We start from the raw sequence: 25516 nt of genomic DNA, 5'->3' as shown, positions 1-25516 counted from the left end.
TACGTTTAAAACCTACCTTTGGACAGGTGAATGCTAAATATAAATTTTTTTTCGAATGTCTTCAGTAGTTTTCAAGTTGTAAGGAATACGCTTTACACGCACCCGCTCGTGAGTCAAGCCCGATGGGACTTGTACAGGAAAACGGTCCGTTAATGATATCTCCCTTATTAATCCTCGTATCGAAATGATGCACACGAGAAAAAAGGTTTAGAAATTAATTTCTACCAAGGTAGGTAGATTTCCATTAAGTTTGGTTGTGTATATTTTGTGGAAGTGCAAAATCACTGTTTCGGTTTCGTATAAACCCCCAGTCAGTTCAGGGATTTAGAAACAATATTTGCCCTAAAACCTATCAAGGACAGGTGTATTCTAAATAGGATTCTTGGTGGAAATACATCCAGCAGTTTTTTAGCACTCGCGTACGTACAGCGTAATTAAGGAAGAAAATAATACAGTTAAGAAAGTTGAGAGTAATAGAAAATGCATTATAACTGAGGACAGCCGGATAACGACAAATATGTAAATGCCAAGTGAATGTATTAGAAAATCAAACGCCCCTCAATAAATTATGCTGGTGTGAGTTATGGATATAATAAAGCGGTAACAGAGGAGAAATTTAGGTCCAGTGATTCTTAGGTAAACAAATAATAAGAAGATGACTAATGGTGTTATTACTTAATCTATTCGAGGGCGGTTATAACATCCAACGATATTCAGCCAATATCCCGCAGATAGGCCGATTGACGCCTCTCTTGCCTTCTACCAAAGGAACAACCATGAATTTAAAAGCATGATAAGGAAAATGGCAATACGTTACTTCCCTGCTGGCATGCAGTCAGAGACGTTGCGATGGTAACCTGTAGGTTCGTTGTCGGTCACACATTGCAGAGCATGATACCAGCGGAAAATTGTATATTTCTCCGTCATATGAAGAGTAAGGTAAATTATGAACATAACGAAAGTTGTTTATAATGAAGAGACGTTTCACGTACGGTAAACGAAGTTTACAGAAAATCAATAGTATAAGAGAAAATGGAGAAAAACCATTCTGGTTTTCCTATAACCCCCCCCGTCTATTCAAAGATTTTAAAATGATATGCATGTCGAAACCTTCCCCGGGATGAGTATACTCTAAATATGAAGTTTGGTTGACATCTATCCAGCTGTTTCGACGTGATGGTGGAAAAACCATTCAAGTTTTCCTATAAACCCCCAGTCTATTCAAAGATTTTAAAATGATATGCATATCGAAACCTTCCCCGGGATGACTATACTCTAAATATGAAGTTTGGTTGAGATCTATCCAGCCGTTTCGACGTGATGGTGGAACAGACAAACAGAAGACAAACAGACAAACAAACAGACATGAAACGTAAAAACCACCGATTCGGTCTTGAGTTGGCCTAAAACTGATAAATATCTGAAAAATTGGCAAAACAAAAGAAATTACAGACAGCGGACCCCCTACAATTTTATTTATATAGATTATCATGACATGTATTTTTGTAGATAAAGTAAAATAATTGAACATTCTGTATTATAAAAAATACTTGATACGAGAAGGGAACATATTATTTAAAACCTTGCACAAGAGATAATAAATATTAAGAACATTAAATACATTTCCAAACACTAAAGTCTAGGCTTCTACTTGGAAAAGAAATTGTCCAGGGTTGACTGTTCTAGGTTCTTCCTGCTTTCTTGAAGTATAAACCTCTGTATTTCCCACATTGCCTTCTATGTGTTCTGAGGCACACTGACTGAACCTTCCAAAAACCACCTCAGTTTTTCAAGGCAGATGCTTGCCTCACTGCAAGATGGTCTTGGGGATTCTCTTCCTCAACCTCCTCCTCTTCTCCTGCCTGAATTTCCTTGCAGATCTCATCGATGGTGTGCTCCTCGCAAGTGATTACCATATCATCAATGGCAGTGAAGTCATCGAAACTACTGGTAATCTCCATCTTCTCCTGTATAGTTTTCCCACACCCTGGCTCTTCATCACCTACTTCCATAACAATGCTGTTGGTACCACCACCGAAGCTTGCTTTTTTGAAGCAATTTGCTATTATTACAAGCTCCACTGAATCCCATGATGAGGCAATGAAATGCATTGTGTCCAAAAGAGAAGTTTTGTAGATGGGTTTGCCTGCTTCCATACATAGCAGCATACGGCGCACAACTGATTTTCGGTACCTCTGCTTCAATATCTTAATGATTCCTTGGTCCATGGGCTGTAGTACCAATGTAGTGTTCAGTGGAAAAAATTCTACCTTGATGTTCCTTAAATGGGGCCACTCTTTGGTATGTGCAGGGCAGTGGTCCATAAACACCACAATCTTCCTGTTCTGGCTCCCCATTTTGGCATCTAGTGCCTGTATATACTCCTCAAACAGGGAACTTGTCATCCAAGCTGACTTGTTGCTGGTGTACTTGCATGGTAAAGTCCTGACATTTTTGAAACAACGTGGCTTCCTAGACTTCCCTATCATCGGTAGGGGTAGTTTCTCAGTTCCTTCCATATTAACACCAACCAATACCATAACTCGCAATTTTCTTAATTTTCTCCCATGGCAAGATTCTCCCTTCAAAACTAGAGATTTATCCAGGGTAATCTGGCAAAAAGTGTGAATTTATTGAGATGAAAAACGTAGCCAAGTTTGTAACTGCTTATTTTAGCAGGCAGAACTGTTTCCTTCCATGCTACCCTTTCCTCCGCACTTACACTCTCTGCTTTGCCACAAATTGTTTTGTAAACTATACCGGCTTGAATTTTTAAAGCAGTCCAACCACCCGTTCGACGCGGTAAAAGGTACCTTTGATTTGCACGCAATTTCTTCAGCTTTCTCCTTCACAATAGCCCCGCTCAAAGGAATGTTTGAACTTCGCTGCTGTTTAAACCATATTAGCAGAGCTTGTTCTACTTCATTGTACTTTCCAGATTTAAGATTCTTGCAATTTGCTGAAGTATTCCCTGCAGAAGCCAAGATCTCTTCTTTCTTTGCTATAATGCCGTTCAAAGTAGACAGCGGCATCGCCAGCTCCTTCGCCAAAGCAACATGGGAAAGTGTAGATGACTCCTCTTTCCTTATAATCTCCACTTTGTCTTTAATTGTTACTGCCTTTCGCTTGACCACTTTCCACTGAGTTCCGCTCATTTTCACTGAAAACATTCATACGTTGATATTACAAGTACAACTAACTTCACTGACTCCTATTCACACTAATTAGAAAGCTACACTACGCTTGGCAATCTGTGGCTTAGGCTTTCAAGACGGAAAGACAAGAAGTGTACTACAGTTCGTTAGTATGTGCTTTCTATCTTCCTCACACCCCCCCGACACCTGCTTCAAGTTAACGGCAGCAAATGGGTAATTGGGCAACTTATTCTTAGACATTCTTATAACCTATTCATAGGCCTATATCACCCCTTCATTCCTACTGGTTGTCACAGTAACAGGCATAGTTTCTGGCTGTTTCGCAAGTACCGCATGGACAAGCTGGTATTGAGTTTATTTTACTGCTTTAATCCTCTTCATGCTATAGGTAATGAAGAAAAGAAACACAGGTTCGAAGTTGCAGAAATGAGTGCGTGGGAAAGTATTTGGGTATAACGTGCGTGTGATAAAGGCGCAGTAATAACACTAGCACATCTAAACGTAAACAGTTTCTTTCCCCGTGAGAATTTTATTTCATGTCTACTCATACTTGTGCTATGTTCCACAATAATACAATGTTTAGTTCATAAAAATAAAAATAACTTTCAATTTTATGCCAACACGTGATAGCCCTTTCAGATCTGAAAGAAAACTGGCTGTGTGAATTTTTGTTTGTACGTCAAAAACTAACTAAAATGCTCTTAAATACATATATTTTTAGTTTACTCTACAAAATTTAAACTGTTTAACCAGGGAAAATATTTAAACAGAATGGGAAAAATATACATATATCTTAACGCAACCGATCAAGGGACCAAGAATATTACACTTCTTAAGCGGGAAAACTTCTTAACCAGAGTTTCACTGTAATTTATTATGGTTTTATCGCAACTGCAAGGGAAACAGCTTGAAAGCGACAGGCTTTTCTTTTTTTTTTTTTTTTTGCTAGGGGATTTATGTCGCACCGACACAGATAGGTCTTATGGCGACGATGGGATAGGAAAGGCCTAGGAGTTGGAAGGAAGCGGCCGTGGCCTTAATTAAGGTACAGCCCCAGCATTTGCCTGGTGTGAAAATGGGAAACCACGGAAAACCATATTCAGGGCTGCCGATAGTGGGATTCGAACCTACTATCTCCCGGATGCAAGCTCACAGCCGCGCGCCTCTACGCGCACAGCCAACTCGCCCGGTGAAAGCGACGGTTTTAACACCGTAGTTTGTTAAGGTAGAAGAAGGTAATTCTGAGATAGGAACAGCGGTGAATAAAAAGCAAGACTTATTAAATGACATCTTAAAATCCTTAGATTTTAAGTCATCAAAATACAACACACTTTGGACAATTATGTTCGTGTATCAACAAGCTAACCAAGAAGTACACGTGACAACTGTAACGGTTCAAATCCTGTTGCAAGTATTCATCTGTATTATTATTATTATTATTATTATTTGTATTATTACTATTATTCTAACTATTATTATTGTTTGATTCAATTCTAAAATCTGATTTCGCTATGTATTAATTATCACTTGCTTTATGGTACTTAATTATGTATTGTAACCGTTCATGACATCGTCATATGTATATAGACATCGTGCATACAGAATCTGCCCTTTTCTGCGCAGTTCTGTATTAAATAGCCGCCAAACGGGGATATTCTTGCCGGTTCCGGGACTCGAGCTGCTCGCCGTAGAGTCGCGCGCTCCTCCTCTCATTGCGCGTAATTGGGAAAAAGAGGGAGTACAAGCGCTTGTACGTGGAGTTCGCTCCTTCTCTGAGCGAGAGAGCTGAAACGAGACAAGTGTCACATGACTGAGAAGCGAGGTCATAAAACAGCCTGAAAGAAGTCGTCTCAACATATGAGACAATATCACCCCATGTATTCCCCTAAATATCTAGTGGTACCAATGCGTAGCTTTCAACTGTTTCGATGATATTAACAGTAATAACTTAGAAATACTAAATGGATAATTTTGAGTTACGAATTTGATGAATGCGAAGATTTTATGCGTATTTATCATGCCAAGAATCATTCTACATAATAAGAATAACAGGAAATATGCAGATAGTTGATGGCATGAGGAGATGGAAACCAGATGTTCAAATCTGACAGGACCAGGAAACTTAGAAATCCCAGGAGTCAGACTCCACCCACTGAGAATTGATACTGACACCTTGATGATTGCAGATGAACCTGCGAAGGACTCAGAACGAAAGTTAATCAGTGGAAAGAAGGATGTAGAAGCTTTAATTTGATATCAAACTCAACTTTTAAATCTACCTTTCAACGGGACGTTTTTGGACAAGAGGGCGTGGCCTAACTCCCTCTCCAAGAAATAAGGCTTCTCAGTGTAAATACCAGTGGCGAGAAGACAGTATACGCAGTATATCCAGTGCATTCTGTCTAATCAGCAGACCCATTCTTTAGTAAACATTCAGTTTCAATATTCAGTGTTTCACATTGTGAAGGTTCTTATTGAACAGTACTGTGTAGTGATAAATGACAACACATAGTGAGTGACAGTGCGCTGCATACCAAATATTTGTTATGTCTTTAATTCACTTTGCTATGTTCTGTATGTGATAAGATTTTACTTTGATTATGTGTCAGAGTGGCACAGAATTGTAAAAAAAAAAAAAAAAAGAGGTGGTGATTGAAGTGAATTATTATGTGTGCAGTTATGAAATTGATCTGAGTGAGTATAGTGAATTGTGCCTGATTATACGAGGTATGTAAATGATCGTATAAAGAAAGTTAAATGAAGAAAGTAATTCAATACAAGGATAGGCTTGAACCTAAAACAGAAAGCGGCTTATTAGCTATCATTTCAGTAGACCGCTCAAGCACAGTGAATTGTGTATCATATTGATGATTAGTGAAATGGAGTGGGTCGACTAAAGACCAGTAATAAATAAAATATTAAGATCTAACATTCATATCCTGTGACAGTGACCAGCTAGTGTGTGGTGCTCCGAAATTAAAGTATTGTGGAGAACCGAGATACGCTAATGAAAGTGTCAATATCGGGCTACAAGACAAATACAGATATAAGGCTAGGGTGCTTGAGTTTATGGGTATCCCTAGACATAATGGAGTTATAATGCATGACACAATTAATGCATTTATGACAAATTAGTTTTTCCTCATTTGCATATTTGACCTCCGAGAGCGTCGGGTTTGAAGACGTCCTGTGAGCAGTCCGCCGTACAGTTACGCCAATGCAGCAGAGATATTCGAGAGCTTCCGAACGCCAGACGAGGATTCACCAACATGCAGGTGAATCGACAGAGGACGATTCTGGGGGCCACCGCAAGTGATGACATGCTGATGGCAGCTTAAATCCATGGCTGTACTTCCTGAGGAAAGCTGATCACAGATATCTGAGTGCCGAGTACATTTTGAACTTATTAGCATGACAGTTAGGGTCACATTCATATAAACAAGTAGCTTGCATGTAAATACTTTGAATATTATTTGACCATGACGATGCTTCAGAGGGACTGTAGTTATCTGCAAGATTTTTCTGTGAGATTCTCTTTGTGGTGTTGAACCACTTATTTCATTCATAATGGGGGTATATTGCAAGGTAGTTATAAGGCCCTAGCATAACTTACAGGTGACGTAACGTAATGTAAAGGGATAAATTTTTGTAGTATGATCCAGTCGTCCTAAAGTTACAATTGAACGCTATGATTCATCATAAGAGTTTCCGATTATTCATTCTTGATGGCACGTCACATAGTGGTAGAAATTCCTCCTGTACAGATTTAAGAATGTAAACTTCAAGACAGCAAAAGGTCAACTGTCGGGGTGTAAGTGAATTATATAGATCGCGATTAACCGTGAATTTTTTAAATTCTGAAGGCTAGGATCTTCTATTTAAATATGCATGTTCTCGGGGCATGAAGGATGAGAAGACGGAACTTAATGTGTAGAATCGTGCTCTGAGAGTACAGTGGTGTTTAAATATGAATTCCCATGTTGAATATATATGTATGGCGATATAGAATGCCGCCTCGTGAATAAGATAATTGAGGCCAAATGTAGGCTGTTATATAATGTTACGCTGAGAGTTAATGGTTCGAAGAAAGAGAATGTTTCTGCAATGATATGAATATTTAAGAATAGGAGGTAAAGTCTGGACCCCTGCTCTGCAGGGAAGAAAAAAAGAACGAGCAAACGGCCGTGACCGAGTGGCCTGATAGTTTTATGAGGGGTAATGGGAACACAAGACCTCAAGCGAAGTCTGTTCACCACTTTGTGAAGGGAGACACATTTAGCTCACTCTTTTCTTCCTCTAGTATAACAAAGACATGCATAAATTAAGAAATTGACATCGTCGTATAGATCCCAGATTTGATAGATGAATGAAATCCTCCCATCTTTCTTTTATTTTTTATTAAAAGTAAAAACCGCAAGAGGATCTTCAGGTTGTTATACCCCCACACGTCGAAAGTCCCAGATTCTGGTGAGGATTGTTGCCCACCAGTGGCAAATGAGATGGATCGTGCCAGATCCTGTTCTCTGCATGGAGACGCAATGCAGGGTGTTACATTATTTCTTCTAGTGAGTGTTTATCATGTGATGTAAGATATTGTTGTTGATTGATATGTTTATCGTTTAGAGGGACATCGTTGAATTGAAATGTCGCATGTTAATATTAGTGCACAGATAATCCCAGTGAAGCAGACGTTATGAGGGAGTTAATACTCCGCACGATAAGTTAGACAAGGTCATTAATGTAGACAATGTGACATAACTATCACGTGTTTAAAATGCGCTCAGGAATTTTGTAGTAAACCTCAGCTAACATGATCTCAGGGCATTGTGATATAGAAACTGAAGGATAAATTGAGTGAAATAATTCATGCCGTAAAGGAGATATGCCTTTGTGGAAGATTTGTGTAAAGTGTTTTAATATGATATATGATAAGGTTTCCCGTGTGTTAAGTAGCTCTGAAAGGGGACGTCCTTTTGATGTATTTTCAATGATTTGAAGGTTATGAAGTGATAGATGCATATCTGAGATAGACAGAAAGAGACATCCAAAGCTTAAACCTAATTTATGAACCAATGTATTGCATATATAGATATCTCGGCATATCTTTATGTAGCGTATTATACAAGCGTTTCCTTAGCTAATTAAAAATGTGTTTGCAAAAATAGATGATCTTTATTCTCATTTGTAGTATATTTGTATTCCTCTGATATTTGAGACTCCTCCCCCTTACTTAGAATTAAATAGTTTAAGCCCCTCTCCAGACATACCACATACCCAAGCTCTTGAGCCAGCCGAGTAAAGATTCAAGTAGGGGTGATGGACTTCGAATCCAGGGTCTATTCAAGGGTCTCATCAAAGAAATCCTTTCAGCCACTTCATAAGCCAATTAAGATAAATTATTAAGCACTGGAACCCTGGACAGGAGAGAGAGAGAGAGAGAGAGAGAGAGAGAGAGAGTGTGAGTGTGAGTGTGAGTGTGAGTGAGTGTGTGTGTGTGTGTGTGTGTGTGTGTGTGTGTGTGTGTGTGTGTGTGTGTGTGTGTGTTAGCATCAAAAGCATCTAAAGTGAGAATTACTGCCCAATATCTGATATGGATATAGCCTATTATTTGTGATACTACCTTTTAAAACATTGCAACACATGTTGCAATACTGCTACCATAACAGTCGAGTCATCGCTCTGCCATTGTATGCATTTAGCAATGAGGTCATATTTAGGAAAACCTGTAACACTAAGTTGGGTGGGCATGACATCATTGCTATTTTCGGAGATTACGTAGGTCTGACAACTAGTGTCTATATATAAAAGGACCAGTCTTCTATATGAGCCAGTCAGATGGATGGACCCTTGGTCGATGGATAGTCATTTGGATGGAGAGACCTCAGTCGGTCAGTCAGTTGGAGAAGCGAGTTGGATAGTTGAGCTGGTAGGAAGGAGATCAATGGAAAGACTAGTGATAATGTAATTTGCTTTAGGTCCCACTAACTACTTGTACGGTTTTTGGAGATGCCGGAATTTTGTCCTGCAGGAGTTCTTTTACACGCTAGTAAATCTACCGAAACGAGGCTGACGTATTTGAGCACCTCCAAATACCATCGGACTGATCCTGGACCGAACCTGCCAAGCTGGGGTCAGAAGGCCAGCGCCACTCAGCCCGACAATGAAAAGACTTGCCATGAAGTGAATTGGAGTCAATTGGAAGGAGACGAATGGGGAACAGTGGTATTGATACGTAATCGTCAGTGACCAAATGGATTATATGTTTGGAGTGTGTTTCAGGCATCTGTTCGGTTGAGTTCATGTGTCAGTTAAGTGACAGCCGAATACTGACCCGTCGTAATGCAGACTAACAGTTACCAGTGAATTACTTGTAAAGTTGATATTGAAGTGTAAATATAATTTCAAACCATACTATATCTCGTAGAGCCTCTGTGGCTAGGGCGGCAGTGCACCGGCCTCTCAACCCTGGATTCTATGGTTCAAATCCTGGTCACTCCATGTGAGATTTATGCTGGACAAAGCGGAGGCGGGACAGGTTTTTCTCCAGATATTCCAGTTCTCCCTATCATATTTAATTCCAGCGACACTCTCCAATATCATTTCATCCGTCATACATTAATCATCGCCCCAGAGGAGTGCGACAGGCTTCGGCAGCCGGCACAATTCCTATCCTCACCGCTAGATGAGAGCTACATTCACTCCATTACTGACCTGGTCGAATGACTGGAAACAGGCTGTGGATTTTCATTTTCACTATATCTCGTTTGTGAAACTAAAAAGATACATCACCAAATTAGGCTTGAGATATCTACAGCAGATACCAACTCAAAGGAATACGTCATAATGACACTCAAAGTGTTCGAGGTACAGTCAAGTGAACAGTGAGGGATAAATATCTTGTAATAACTTTTAAATGTTTGGTCAAGAGGATTTCAAATTTAATGCCTACAGTTTCCTAGAGTTACAATGTTTTATATTTTATAATTTCTCTTGTATTATCGCAGTAAATCTCACTCGTTAAAGTCTATTTTTAAAGAATATATTTTGTTTAGTCTCAAACATAACTGATTGTTTCATTTCTATAGTAGATCACATAACCTCACATTTTAATGGGGAAACCGAATGCCGATAACCTTTTCCCAGAACTTACAGTATATGGTATGTTGTCAAAAGTACGCTTATTACCTCACACCCTAGAGATCTCATTCTATTATCGCTATATCTATTTGTAGCTGGCGCCCATCAACAATTGTATGTGTAAGTAATCAGGTAAGAACTAAGTGTGAGTACATAGTCCGACGATTGAGCATTTTACTTCACGACTATTTTAATATTGTATTTAATTTGAATTCAGTTTAATATATCTTTAAATCAATGAGGAGAAGTCACAAAACAGCTGACGAGAATTTAAAATAAAAATATATTACATTACGCAACAAAGTAAATATCTTAGAACGTTACTCAAAGAATTATAATATTGAAATAAAGCCTGTTTCTGTGACTAAGAAAATGTGTACCAAATTATAGAAATTATCACTCTTTCACTAGAAGAGCAAGTCAAGGCTGACAAAAACATTGAATACAGTACCGGGCGGTACACCTCTACGCGACGCAAGTTCAAATCTTGCACCAATTAAAACTCCTCTACAGGAGAACCTCGGAACTTTAAAAACTGAACTAACTCTACTGTTTATCAGAAGATGTCACTGTGTGTTTTTGATTGGCTTTTGTTTTTTATTAATCAAGAAGTGTGGACAGACTAACAGAGGTCTCTACCAAGAACTATGATAACTCACTCTGGTGTAAAGGAATGTACCTTCTTGGAGAAATTTTGTATTCATAAGTTTTCTCTTTACTAAATTTTGTTCTGTCATTTGTGGGTTGGCAATATTAATCCATTCTTTCCACCTGTTTTGAATGTAGCCAATCAGGAATTTCTGTAATTAATTTTCGGCCAATCGGGGCTTTCTTCTCCAATTTTGTATGTAACTGTGTACTGTAGCCAATAAAAGTTTGAGGGCGGGTTGTTATCATTCATGAAAGGTCTCGAACTTTCCACGAGGGTATAAAAACTGCTGATTTTGTCTCCGAGCCACTTCAGTAACATCTAGCTTGGTGTGTGGATAAGTAGCAGGGGGCGGGAAGCGCCTCTTTCTTCGGGCAACAGATCTCCAACAAGGTAATGGCCTTTTAACATCTTTATTTCATGCTAGCTCAGCAGTTTAACTCTCAGGGAGGGTTCAAAACCTTTTATATGTAAACTATTAAACATGTAAACCCTTTTCCTGGTAAACTTCAGCTTTCTTGAAATTTAATTTGGGGATAGAGAGTGCTTTACCCTCTCGAGCTCCCCTTCATTTGAAATTGAGGTGACTACATTTTCGTAACCATTTCTTCTCTTCCTTAATGTATTTAAGTTTTCTCATATGAGTCACCTCCCTAGCTTGGGATTAGCCCCTGTGTATCGGCCTAGAGCCACTTAGGTTTTAAAATGTGTATTTAGGAGTGCAAGTTCACACCTCCAGTCCTTTTTTTACTTCGGGCCAGTAACTTAACCTGATGTTTTGTTTTCTTCATGTGAAGGCCCTGTAGGTTGGGTATTAAATACCCCTGTTTCTTTGTGTGCCTTGAGGGCAGTTAGAAGTAAAGTTTGTTGTGGCCTTTGATAGGCTTGTAAAATTGAGAGCAGGCCAGCTCTGTCTGGTATTTTGGAAGGTGCCTCTAGGAGGCTTGGTATTACTAAGCGGGAGCAAGAGCTCCATGTAATGAAGGGGTTTTCTGCCCTTTGGTAATTTGTGGGTGTGAGCTGTGAGCTCAGACTTTGGGGCTCGTAGCCCAGAATTTGTAAAGTTGCCTTGTACCTGATTTAACTGGTTGTTATTTGTTGTATGCTCTAAATTATATGTCACCATTGTTAAGTTTTGAAAATATAACCTTTGTTGAAATTTTAATTCATCTTTCGAACTTGTAGTTAGACCCATTCCAGCCCGCACCTTCTTTCACCTCTGACTTCCACAGATAACTCCATAACAAATACCACCACAGAATAGTAAAAGGAAAACCCCAAGAGCATATCACCCCCTATAATAATACCCAAATTCTATTCCAGGCAAAAGGACAGAATTTTTTAGAAAAATGAACAGAGGAAAATGACTGCAAAGGACATATATTTCAGTTCTAAATCTCTCACTTTCATGAATGAACATTTGGCAAAAGATAACCGAACTCTCTTCTGGTTAGCCTGTAGTGCTAAAAACATACTATGGTACAAGTAAGGTAAAGTATTTGTAAGGAAAGATGGTATCAGTCCAGTCATAAATATCAAGTCCAGTACAGATCTTCCAGAAGGATACACTAAGCCCAGCCCATAAGGATCTGAATCAGCTTGGAGTAGCAATAGAGAAAGTAGCACTGATGTACCAAGATAACAAACAATCACCCTACTTCATCACAGTCAAATAACAACTGGAGCAACATAAAGAGATAACTAGAGAATCACACCACACCACACCATAAATTGTGTGCACTCATATACAGGGTAGTTCACCAGTCCCTTCTGATTTAGTTTTATGCATCCCGCTGTGTATCCTACAATTCTTAAATACATAAGTCCCTCTCCCTAAACTGTGGTAATATAAGGAGATGTGTGGTTAAGGGCTAAAACCCAACAGGAATTGTGAGCGCCACTATTATTTCACTGTGAGAACACCGAATGAACCCATACACAAGCACAGATACAAAGAATACGTATCTTGCAAAAGGAGGTGCACACACAGACCCGGAACAGGTACTGTATAGGCTGGAAACTGCATGCTGCACATCAGGCCTCACAATAGCTCACTTGGCAGGGTGCAGTAGAATCTGTTATAGTGGACTGCGCTGAATGGTTAGAATCCCACGCAAGTAACATTTTTTTCTTCAGCTTGTTTTTCTTTTTGCTAGTTGCTTTATGTTGCACCAACACAGATAGGTCTTATGGCGACAATGGGACAGGAAAGGCCTAGGAATGGGAAGGAAGCGGCCGTGGCCTAATTAAGGTACAGCCCCGGCATTTGCCTGGTGTGAAAATGGGAAACCACGGAAAACCATTTTCAGGGCTGCTGACAGTATCTCCCGGATGCGAGCTCATAGCTGCGCACTCCGATTCGCACAGCCAACTCGCCCGGTCTTCAACTAGTTGACAGAAATGAGGCAATGTTTCCTGCTTTACAGTTTCCACAGACTGATTTGTTTATTTGGCCCTGAGAAGGGCCATTAGTATGGTGGCATATAGTATGGACTTGGGTTGGATGAGTCTAGGAAACATGTAAAGTTAAAAACTTCATAGCTGTTCTGTATTGAATTGAGATCACAAAAGTAATTTTAATATAAGGAATTTCACCCTTTTCCTCACACACACACAAAACTGTTGCACTTTAATGATATCATTTAAATTCTTATCTTTGTTAAACTGCTCGTCGAGGAATAAGGGCTATTTAACAACTGATGAGCCAAACTTAGAACACTGGGGCGAAACACTGGCAACCAGTTATTTAGCTGGAAGATGTTTAATGTCCAATAATGGACCAACTATATTGGTATTGTATATTCAGTGGTATGTTCTGAGCTGTCAGTGGAGAGAAGGCGTGGAATGACATTAGTACATGAATAAGTTTGAGTGGTGTTTTCAAAAGTAGGAAAGATCACAATATGAAGATAAAGTCTGAATTCAAGAGAACAAATTGAGGCAAATATTTGTATATTGGTAGGGGTGTTAGGGATTGGAATAATTTACCAAGGGAGATGTTCAGTAAATTTCCAAATTCTCTGCAATCATTTAAGAAAAGGTTAGGAAAACAAATAGGGAATCTGCAACCTTGGTGACTGCCGTAATGCAGATCAATGTTGATTGATTGTCTTGTCGCCAAGATCATTTGATGCGTTACTGCAACTTTAAATAAACATAAATATTTAAAAAATCCCTATAGTGTCCTTATGACATGAACAGCTGGCAATACCAGTATAACATAACACAATGTTACTCTCATATATCTAGACAAGTTTCCACCTCAATAATTTTGACAATTTATTTCAATGGTTCTGTCTCACCTTGGGTGTACTCGGAAGTCCCATCCAATGGATCTACCCACACCACAATCTGTGAACATGAGAATAAGGGCATATAGCTTAATGCAAATACAAGATGTAATCAAATTAATTCAATCTTCATCAAAAATTAATTTCCCCATCTTTTGTCTGAGTTTGACAATTTGAGTACCTATTAATACAATAAACGAATTATTATCATAAATGTAAATATTATTTTCAGCACACATGAAACATATGTGCTAAACATCTACAGTAAAATGCCATTATAATGAATTATGATATACACCAGTTTAACAAAATGTTCAGAATAGCAAAATTATTTTTAGGCTACTTCCCTTTTCCTGATTTAATGTGCGTTAAAATATTTCATTGTAACGAATTTCGAACTTTCAGTAAAACGAATTTTTGCTTATATTTAACATTTTTTCCCTTCAAAACATAATTGAAATTCATCCTGTTGTAATTACTGCGTATTTCGCACGTCTTTATACAGCTAATATCAAGAGGCACACACTATACAACACACAGGAGAAACTACCCGATTACAAATCAGGAGAAGGTAAGCAAACACATTACAATTCTGACAAGCGGGTTGCCTACCCAACAGCTCGTGAAGATTATCTTATTCAATTTTGGTGTACCGGTACTGAACATCATTATGTAGGATTAATTTCTTACACATAAAACGGAAATTAAAGCCAATTTTCTGTTAATAAAAATATCTTGAAATATTGGGGTGCGCAGATTCGATTACAGTATTCGCGTTTACAAGATACTATAACCTATCAGCTTCATGGTCCATATTGATAATTTGAGCACACAAGTATGGAGGATGTGTTTTCCATCTAATCAATACTTTATTTTACAAAGTGTTTAGAATTATTTACATTAAAAAACAGTACTGGTTTTGACCTGTAAATAGGTCATCATCAGCTGTTGATGAACCCGCTTAATAGCGACTGTACATAATAAAACATTACTAAAAATTAATTAAACATTCCAGTCTCCCATCACAATTAGATTCTTGTCACCTTTTACATATTGTATTAAATCTTCTATCTCTTCATATATTCTTTCAATTTCCTCATCATCCGCTGAGCTGTATGTATGTTCAGTCTTCAGCCCTAAGGCTGGTTGGATCCTCAACAGCCCTGCCATCAGCTGTCATAGATGGCCTAGGCATCACTGAAGAGGCGTACTAGGGAAATGAGGAATGAGGTAGTTTCCTGTTGCTTTCCTCAATGAGCCAGAAGTTGCTATTACATATCAGTCTGCCAAGCCCACTGAAATGCATGCACCAACCGACCCTATGAGCAACATTTTCATACCATTCATAACAGGGACTGGCTGCAGAAGGAATGGCATTACTAGCATCGCTCATACCTCAGTCACTTTCATATTGTCAAAGCCAAGCATAAGACAGAGACAGATCAATGAAAGTAACAAAATTACTCTAGCCCATACCAGAAGACATAGTGCCCTGTAAACACTAGGTCCTGCCAGCAAAGGCACCCGCTGAGCTAGTAGGCATATAGACCTGCACTATTGTGGTGGGCATTGGTTTGGTGTCTATCTTGACGACAATTCTTTCACTATGCTGGTCGTAATAGCTTACCCGCTGTTTTATTCATTATTAAACCAACTCCTGCATTTCCTCTGTTTGATTCTGTGTTGATAATTCGGTAGTCGCCTGACCAAAAATCCTGTTCTTCCTGCCAACGTACTTCACTTATACCAACTACATCTAACTTTAGTCTATCCATCTCCCTTTTCAGATTCTCTAATCTACCACAACGATTCAAACTTCTAACATTCCACGTTCCGACTCGCAGAATGTCAGTATACATCTTCCTGATGATCGCTCCCTCTCGTGTAGTCCCCACCCAGAGATTTGAATGGGGGACTAGTTTACCTCCGGAATATTTTACCCGGGAGGAAGCCATCATCAGTACATCATTCATATAGAGAGAGCTGCATGTCCTCAGGAGTTAGTTATGGCTATAGTTTCCCGGTGCTTTCAGCCGTGTAGCAGTATAAACACAGCTAAGCCATGTTGAGTATTATTACAAGGCCGTATCAGTCAATCATCTAGACTGCCTCCCTTGCAACTTCCGAAAGGCTGCTACCCCCTTTCGATGAACCATTCGTTAGTCTGGTCTCTCAACAGATACCCATCCAATATGGTTACACCTGCGGCTCGGCTATCTGCTTTATTGGGACACGCAAGCCTTCCCACCGTGGCAAGGTCACATGGTTCGCAGGGGAGATTGAACAAAAATTGTTTTTTCTTTTTTTTTTTTCTGACCTAGCTTTCATTCAAACTTTAGGCTACTTAAGCGTTGAATGTTCAGTTGTTTTTAAATATTTTACTTCCTTTTACATTCACTGTTATTAGTGTTTAATAAATGTGTGACAATTCATAAAAACACTTTATTAAGTAGGCCGCATATCAGTAGCAATATCTGTAGTTATATAATTTACTATTATTATTATTGTTAATTTTATTATTATTAGGAGGAATGAAGCTTGTAGTTTTATGTGACCGATAATCTCCGTATCATAAACCATGGGACCTCACTTTTTACGCGAAATCCGAACCACCGGACGCAACTTTCACCTCGAAAATCACACGTGCATTAATCGGGACTCGATCCCGGTCAATCTTGATGGTTCCAAGCAGCTTGACCGCTGCGCCATCCCACCCCTTCTTTATTATTACTTACTGCGATATTAAATAGACATTTTAATAATTCAGTGGTTGTATTTGATGCGGAGTTTAAGATTTATTTGCCCCTCATGCCATGTTGCCATAGCACTGATTAGTATGTGTAATCATGCGATGCTGTCAAGTAAGCACGCGACGATTGCCTTTAACTATATTATTGTTTATTAGTTTAATTTTCCATATTGATTGGATTCAATGTATAGACAAGAAAAGTGTTCCACCAATCAATACTTATTTATTGTGAATGGATTATTACACTAGTACCGGTTTCGGCCTTTCATGGCCATCATCAGCTAGTACATAACATTTATAGCCATTAGACAAAATTACGAAGATGTTACGTTAGATCATCCGGATGTCTAATGAAGAATGGAAGTAAAATATATTGCAGTATTGTTATGTTAAAATATCTGGGATTAAAGGGGGTGGTGATGGTTACAATAAACTAAAACCTATTGAGTGTATATGGATATGAGTACATTAAACACATTAAAACATATAGGCTTCAGTATAAAACACTTGAAAATTTTAACACATTAAAACACAGTATATATTTTAAAAAGTCTATTAAAGTTTGAGTTCATGTTGTGTAGCATTCATTCTTCAATCTTCTTGTGGTTCTTGTGCTGATTTAGTTGTATTAGGTGATCATCGAGAATGTTCTATGGCTGATATACTTTATATTGATGTGTTGTAAGAACTCTTATAATTAAATTTTCTTTGAAAATTGAGTACTGTGCAATTCAACTATTGATGTACTCCAGTAAGTTTTATATATACTGTGAGACAGGGTTTGGTTTTGGAGCAGTTGGTGGCGACACCTCTCTCGTCTATGCACGTTATGTGGTTGTTGTCTGTAAAGATAAGTTAATGTAAGTATAGTGTGCGTATGAAGGAATGCCTGGTGTGTGTATGAAAATGAAAAGAGTACTTACCATTGTTGTTGTGGAGGTTGTGTACAGATATGTTTGGAGACTCGCTGTGTTCTGCTATGAGTACGTCTGGGGCTCATGTTACCTGTGGGGAGGGATGTAGGTGGAGGAGAAGGAGGAGTGGCTATTGTGGAGGTAGCGGCGGGGTTAGGCTTGTGATTCATCGGTTTGTTAGGACATGTGTTTACTATTTTGAGATAGTCATTCTTTATTCCAGGAATGGCTTTATCAAAGATGATGCTGGTTTTCTCTGTAATGTCGTTAATTAAAACAGCCAAACCCAAAAGAGATTATATCCTATTTACCTTCAACAACACCAAAATATATATATGTATATATATATATATATATATATACTATAATTAATATTTTTAAAAAGCACAACCTGAAAATAGCATTCAAAACCACACACAACAGCACCAACACTATACACAACACCAAAACAGTCAATAATAATAAATACAACCAATCATGTGTCTACCATATCAAATGTAACAACTGTTACAAGTTATATTGGACGTACAGGCAGAAACTTCACCATCTGCAACAATGAACACATAAATGCAGTAAAACATAACCATTTTTCATCAATAGGCCAACATGTAGAAGAATCTAAGCATAGTTTCACAGACATCAATAATGACATTACGATATTAAACATAAACTCTAAGGGCCCCCTGCTCAACATAACCAAAGATTTCTATATTTCTCTGGACCAATACGCTAACCCCAATCATAACATTAACGACATTATAGAGAAAACCAGCATCATCTTTGATAAAGCCATTCCTGGAATAAAGAATGACTATCTCAGAATAGTAAACACACGTCCTAACAAACCGACGAATCACAAGCCTAACCCTGCCCCTACCTCCACAATAGCCACTCCTCCTTCCCCTCCACCTACATCCCTCCCCACAGGTAACATGAGCCCCAGACGTACTCGTAGCAGAACACAGCAAGTCTCCAAACAAATCGGAACACAACCTCCACAACAACAATGGTAAGTACTCTTTTCATTTTCATACACACACCAGGCATTCCTTCATACGCACACTATACTTACATTAACTTATCTTTACAGATAACCACATAACGTGCATAGACGAGAGAGGTGTCGCCACCAACGGCTCCAAAACCAAACCCTGTCTCACAGTATATATAAAACTTACTGGAGTACATCAATAGTTGAATTGCACAGTACTCAATTTTCAAAAAAAATTGAATTATAAGAGTTCTTACAACACATCAATATAAAGTATATCAGCCATAGAACATTCTCGATGATCACCTAATACAACTAAATCAGCACAAGAACCACAAGAAGATTGAAGAATGAATGCTACACAACATGAACTCAAATTTTAATAGACTTTTTAAAATATATACTATGTTTCAATGTGTTAAAATTTTTCAAGTGTTTTATACTGTAGCCTATATGTTTTAATGTGTTTAATGTACTCATATCCATGTACACTCAATAGGTTTTAGTTTATTGTAACCATCACCACCCCCTTTAATCACAGATATTTTAACATAACAATACTACAATATATTTTACTTCCATTCTTCATTAGACATCCGGATGATCTAACGTAACATCTTTGTAATTTTGTCTAATGGCTATAAATGTTATGTACTAGCTGATGATGGCCATGAAATGCCAAAACCGGTACTAGTGTAATAATCCATTCACAATAAATAAGTATTGATCGGTGGAACACTTTTCTTGTCTATACATTTAACTATATTATGCAGACATATGCAACTTACAAATTTGTTTGTTTTTTTTTTTTTTTCCTTTGCAAAATGTACCTTTGTACATCTTGCAAACAATATCTTGATATTACCAATAAAAATTGCTACAATCTGCAGAATTTAGAAAAAACATCATTAAACTGATTTAAACAGAGATAAGCGAATGTGTCTATAACTAAAGTGGACTGCACCGTGTGGTTACCTACTGACACAAGGCCAGAAAATATTTCTTCATTTACTATACAATTAAGATGGGGTAGGTTGGACCAACAAGGAGCAATAAATGATTGTCGAGATCTGACATACATTTTTCAACACCAATGTAACGATCAAAATATTTTTGGTCAGGAGACCTGGGTGGAATGTATACAGCACCAATGGTGTTAAAAGTCAGGGACACAAACAACTGTTCAACTGTGCTAATGCATGGTATCAGTGTAGGTTTAAACCTCTTGCTAATACACATCATTACACCCCGATGGGATGACTTCATACCTGTTAAAGACCTATCACATCTGAAAATTGAATATAACTTTGAATGAAATTTGATAAACTTTTATCAAAGAATTTGGATGAAAACTACCTCAGATCATTCTTGAATGAGTTTCTCAAAGTTGTTGTTCTTTTATGACTGCATCAGATCAATTTAGTCAGTCCATCGTTCAGATCTCTTTGAAGGGATTGTTCGGGCTTTGCAGTCCTCCCAGTACTTCTTCAGATGCTCCGACCTTCGCGCCCTTTCCTCGGTTGAAAATATGCGTGCTGTTGGTTTGTTTCATGTAAGGGTAAAGTGGAGGTTTGTATTCTTGAATTTTGTATTCAATTTTATCTTATTTGTGGTGTCTTCTGTTGTAAGGCCAATTTCCTTCACATCCTCTCTTACTTCTCTGATCCATTTACATCCTGTTATAATATTTTTTGAGACAAGATTGTGTTGTACAAGTTGTTTCAGAAGTCTCGAATCCTGCATCCTCATGATATGTCCAAAGAATCCCAGTCTCCTCTTATGCATAGTATCTGTAATTGGTTCTAGCTCTGTGTACACAACTTTGTTAGGTATTATCCCTCACTGTCCATCTTTCTGGTAATTTTTTTTTTTGATGGAGGTTCTTCCAATCCTCCTTTCAATTTCTTTGACTGTTTATTCAGGTGAAAAAGTGTTTCTGCGGCATATGTAGCTTCCGGTTTTATAACTGTGTTGTAGTGTTTTATTTTTGCATTTATTGATAAACATTTCTTTTTGTAGATATCCCAGGTTAGTTTTTTGTGCTTTAGCTAATCTATTTGTTCTTGTTTGGATTGAGATTCTTTGCATTTAGGTTATATATTCTAAATATGTTGAAACTACACTTGAGGAGGAACAACATGGATTTAGACCTCATAGACAAACTATAGACCTCATTTTTGCCACCAGAATGCTCTACGAGAAGTCTTGACATCAAGAAAGCATATGACCATGTACCACACAGGCATATGTGGGAATGTTTGAGACATAAGAAAGTACCCGATGACATCATAGCACGAGTACAACAATTATATGATGAAACAAGAGTGTTATGTCCAGGTCCAGGATGGAAGGTCAGGTTGGTTTGAAACGAAGAGTGGAGTCCAACAAGGAAGTTGTCTTTCACCACTTCTCTTCATAATCATAATGGATGAAGTTTTAAAAGCGGTTAAGAGAAAGGATCCAACAACTAATGCCGTGGTTTTTGCTGATGATGTAATGGTATGGGGTGAGACAGAAGCGGAAGTACAAACTAGACTAGATCTCTGGCATGAAGCTTTTACAACCTTAGGTCTCAAAATAAGCAAAACAAAGACAGTTGGCTTGGTGATGAGTAGAAACTCTCCAACTGTTCATCAAAGTTGTCGGATATCCACATTCCTTATTTTATCCATTTTTGTTTTTTGTAGACAAGAACGGAAGAACTTCGTTTCTGTTGCCTGAAGATGACTCTTTGTTGGTCCAGTAAGTGTTGCTGCTTCCAGGCCATACGTCAATATAGGTACTAGATATATTTTGTACAAGCTGATCTTGGAAACTTAATGGAAATGTTTCATCCCAAAGTATTTGACGTACAGCGTGATAGAATTTGGAAGCTTTCTGTATTCTGTTAATAATCTCTTGATGTATTGTATTGTCTGATGACTGAACACTACCTAAATACAAAATAAATTTTACAAATACATTCCAAACCAAATCCACCAACTTGCAACTTATGAACTATATTCTCCATGATACACATAACTTAGAGGTTCTTTGATAATGGCTTCACTACAAGTTTCAAACTTCAAACCAACTATACATCTAGTTAAAAATCCAGTTGTACAATGCAATTTACAGTGAATTAAACGTACTCTCCAAAACTCTAGCGTACCTCAAGAGAGACTGAACTACCAGAGGCAAACCACAAGGTAAATATATTAAACTACAATCTACATATTTAGTGAAACAAGAAATGGGAATGCCTCGAAAACAAACAGGCAAGCCCAGCTGAAAAGCTAAGGTGTCATAAATAATTAATTTGGCGAATCTAGGTTAGGCTAGGGCAGACTCCTAGACTAAATAGCATGGCCATAGAGGCAAATGGGTCGTGCCTCACAAAACGAGGCAATTGAAGGATCGGGACAAGACAGTGTGAATCAATCAGCGAGCTGTTAAGGTGCACAGTGGTGGTATTATTCATTACAACATGGCCCAGAGACAACATTTGGACGACTTCACATGGGGAAGAATCATCAGGAAACTGGAAGAATGATGAAGTGTGATGAGCGTAGCCCTGGGGTTTGGTACTGCTCACAGCACTGTTCCATGTGCACGGAGGGAATTCCGAACCACAGGCACTGCTGCTCGAAGGAGAGGAGGGGGTCAACCACGGTCAACTACAGCAGCAGATGGCCGCTACATTGTGCAACAAGCAAGAAGGGACTCACGTCAAACAGCGGGTGCTATAACAACTATATTTAACAGGACTGCAAGGCACCCAATCTTACACTCCACAACGGCAAGGCAACTGTAGGGGGGGAGGGGGGTGGCCTGTTTGCTGGAAGACCTTTACGTTGTGTTCTGTAGAAGCCCGCCCATCGGCGACACCATTTGCAATGGTGCCAAGGACATCAGGTCTGAACCGACGAGGAGTGGACTCGCGTGCCCTTCTCAGATGAGAGCAGATTTAGTGTGAGCAGTGATTCTAGACGTACCCTCAACTGCCGAGAGGTGGGAACATGTAATGCATCCAGAAACATTGTCGAACATGATCATTTTGGTGGTTCAAGTTTTATGGTATGGGGAGGCATAATGTTGCAAGGGCATATGGACCTCCTAATCTTTGAACGGCGTACACTCAGGGGCACATTCGGCCGACTTCATTTTTATGGACGACGATGCACGACCACATCGAACAGCGCATGTGGAGGAGCTCTTGGAACAAGAGGATATTCGGCGAATGGACTGGCCTGCCCGTTCCCTAACTTAAATCCCATCGAGCACGTGTGGGACATGTTGGGCAGATGCATTGCAACTGACTTAAATGTAATTTATTGTCTCTGTATAAAAGTGTCGTTTCTGTTTGTCTCATCACATATTCTTTCCTTTCAGTTGCCTACACTACCATACTGTAGTAGTTCTTCCTATGTATGGTTTCAAGTTTCATCGAGCTATGTTACTTGGTAGTGACACAAATGCGAAAATTACTTTCGTCGTTGAGTTCTGCACAGCAGTGTACTATCTTATCTGCTATATTCCTGTGCATCCTTATGTACAGCAACTCTTTGGATATTTCAGCATCTAACTAAACGGCAGCTTTAATTTCTATTAGAGTATAGCGGGGTAATATAGTAATAAAGCAAACCTCATTAATTCAAAGCCGTTGGACTAAAAGCATTGGACTACGAATTCAGTGCTTTTGAATTAACCGCCAACTCGTGATTCAGAAATGCCAACCCCTGCAGCGTCACAAAAAATTCTAAGACCCCTTACTGCATGCAATTAAACTTGATTCACAGTTTAAACCTATCAAATGCCACGGAAGAATCTATTTCCAAAATGTATCCAACAAGGTGTACCGTATTTCACGGCATAATCGTCGCACTTTTTATACCAAAATTTTCGAAAAAAAATTGTAGGGTGCGACCATTATACGATGAATATTTAATACCAGTATTTGTATTACTCAAAAAATGTATTTATAACTAAATTGTATTTGATACAAATTTAAGATGCACGTAATACTCGCGTTTATACATTAAAATAATTAAAATAGTCTAAAACAAAATTCATAATTTTTCGCAACAATTCGGCGAACGTTTTTCCAACCTGAAAATAAAAATGAACGTATTAAGTTAATTTGTCATTAATTTGAGTATTAAAGTTAAAATATTACACTTGCAAAAAATTATCGCTTTGTTGTGAAATGCGCACTTACCGGTACGCAATTTATTCCAAATCTTCGGTGTCGCTATCGCAGGTTTCGCTATCTGATGCGCCGTCCTCGCCTCTGTTAATACCAGTATCAGATTCTTCGTCTCCCTGCCACACTGCGTCATCTTCGGAACCGTCTAGTGCATTCGAAATCCCAGTCCTTTCGAAGCTTTTGGAGACTAGTTCAGGTGGTATAAGATCCCAACTCTTCTTCACCCACGAGCATAACAAGTCCTAGGGTGGACGCCTAATATTTCAGGCGGGCGTCAATTGCTGATCGCCGCTCATCATCCACTCGTTGTAAAATCGACGTAAGTGGTCTTTAAAGGGTTTATTAACACATACGTCTAGTGGCTGCAAAGCAGATGTTAGGCCACCAGGAATGACTATCTGTCGTGTCTTATTTGTAGTGAGAATTTGCTTCACTTCGTTCACGAGGTGACCTCGGAAACTATCTAAAACAAGCAGAGCTGGTTGTTTTAGTAGTGCACCAGGTCTTCTATTCCACACAGTTTTAACCCAGTCCAGCACGAGTTCTACGTCCATCCAACCCTTTGGTTGCACTCGTACATGAATTCCACGGGGAAACTGTATATTCTTAGGCATCGTTTTCCTCTTGAAAATGATGTAAGGCGGCAACTTTCTCCCGTCAGCTGTAATGGCTAGCATTGCCGTGCATCGCAACTTCTCACTACCGCTGGTTTTCATTAATACACTCCGTGATCCTTTTAGCGCAAATAGTGCTGTTGCGAGGCATATCAAAAAAGATTGGAGTCTGATCGGCATTACCGATTTGAGAAAGCAAGTACGAAGTTTCCTTGCGCAAACGTATGACAAATCGGTGAAAATTTACAATCTTGTCCGTGTAATCAGCAGGCAACTTTTGGCTTAGTGTTGTTCTCCTTCGCACTGACAGATTGTGTCGTCGCATGAACCCCTTAATCCACCCACGAGTCGCCTTAAACTGAGTTACCGGTATGTTGTGTTTGCGCGCTACCTCCTGTCCCTTAATTTGTAACATTTCATATGATACACTGCAGCCATTGTTACGTATTTCACTGACGTACCTAAACACTTCTTCGTCAATTATAGGAAACTTCCCTGTTTTAGGACCTCTAAACGCGCGTCTAGAAGGATTTGTGCTTTTTAGCTTGTTTTTTACTTTCCGCCAGTCACGCACCAACTTTTCACTCACAGAAAATTTTCTTTCTCCAGCTCTGTTCCCGTGCTGTTCAGCGAAGGCAATTACGCTTAGCTTGAAGCCCGCAGAATAGTTTCTATATTTACCCATAATCGCTTATAAATGCTTCACACGTTAATGTTTTGCGATATAAATGACTTTCCGTAATTGTTCACTATTAAAACAAATTATTTCTGCAAACACCCAAAACACAAATTAAAAACTTAAATTCTCACGCACACATGTCTACAGTAATCA

The 25516-nt window shown here is 38.8% G+C and overlaps 1 protein-coding gene across 2 annotated transcripts in view; it reads right to left on the bottom strand.

Annotated features, from left to right (window-relative positions):
• LOC136863902 (3'(2'),5'-bisphosphate nucleotidase 1) overlaps positions 1 to 25516 on the bottom strand; it is a 129361-nt gene that overhangs the window by 37314 nt on the left and 66531 nt on the right. For both annotated transcript variants that reach the window (XM_067140312.2, XM_067140313.2), the window contains exon 4: positions 14244 to 14292. In XM_067140312.2, coding sequence (XP_066996413.2) covers positions 14244 to 14292 — 49 coding nt within the window. The remainder of the gene's footprint in view (positions 1 to 14243; positions 14293 to 25516) is intronic.

The sequence above is a fragment of the Anabrus simplex genome, chromosome 2 (genome assembly GCF_040414725.1).
Source record: "Anabrus simplex isolate iqAnaSimp1 chromosome 2, ASM4041472v1, whole genome shotgun sequence".
In the NCBI taxonomy this organism is placed as follows: domain Eukaryota; kingdom Metazoa; phylum Arthropoda; class Insecta; order Orthoptera; family Tettigoniidae; genus Anabrus; species Anabrus simplex.
This window is presented reverse-complemented; position numbering and strand designations above follow the sequence as displayed.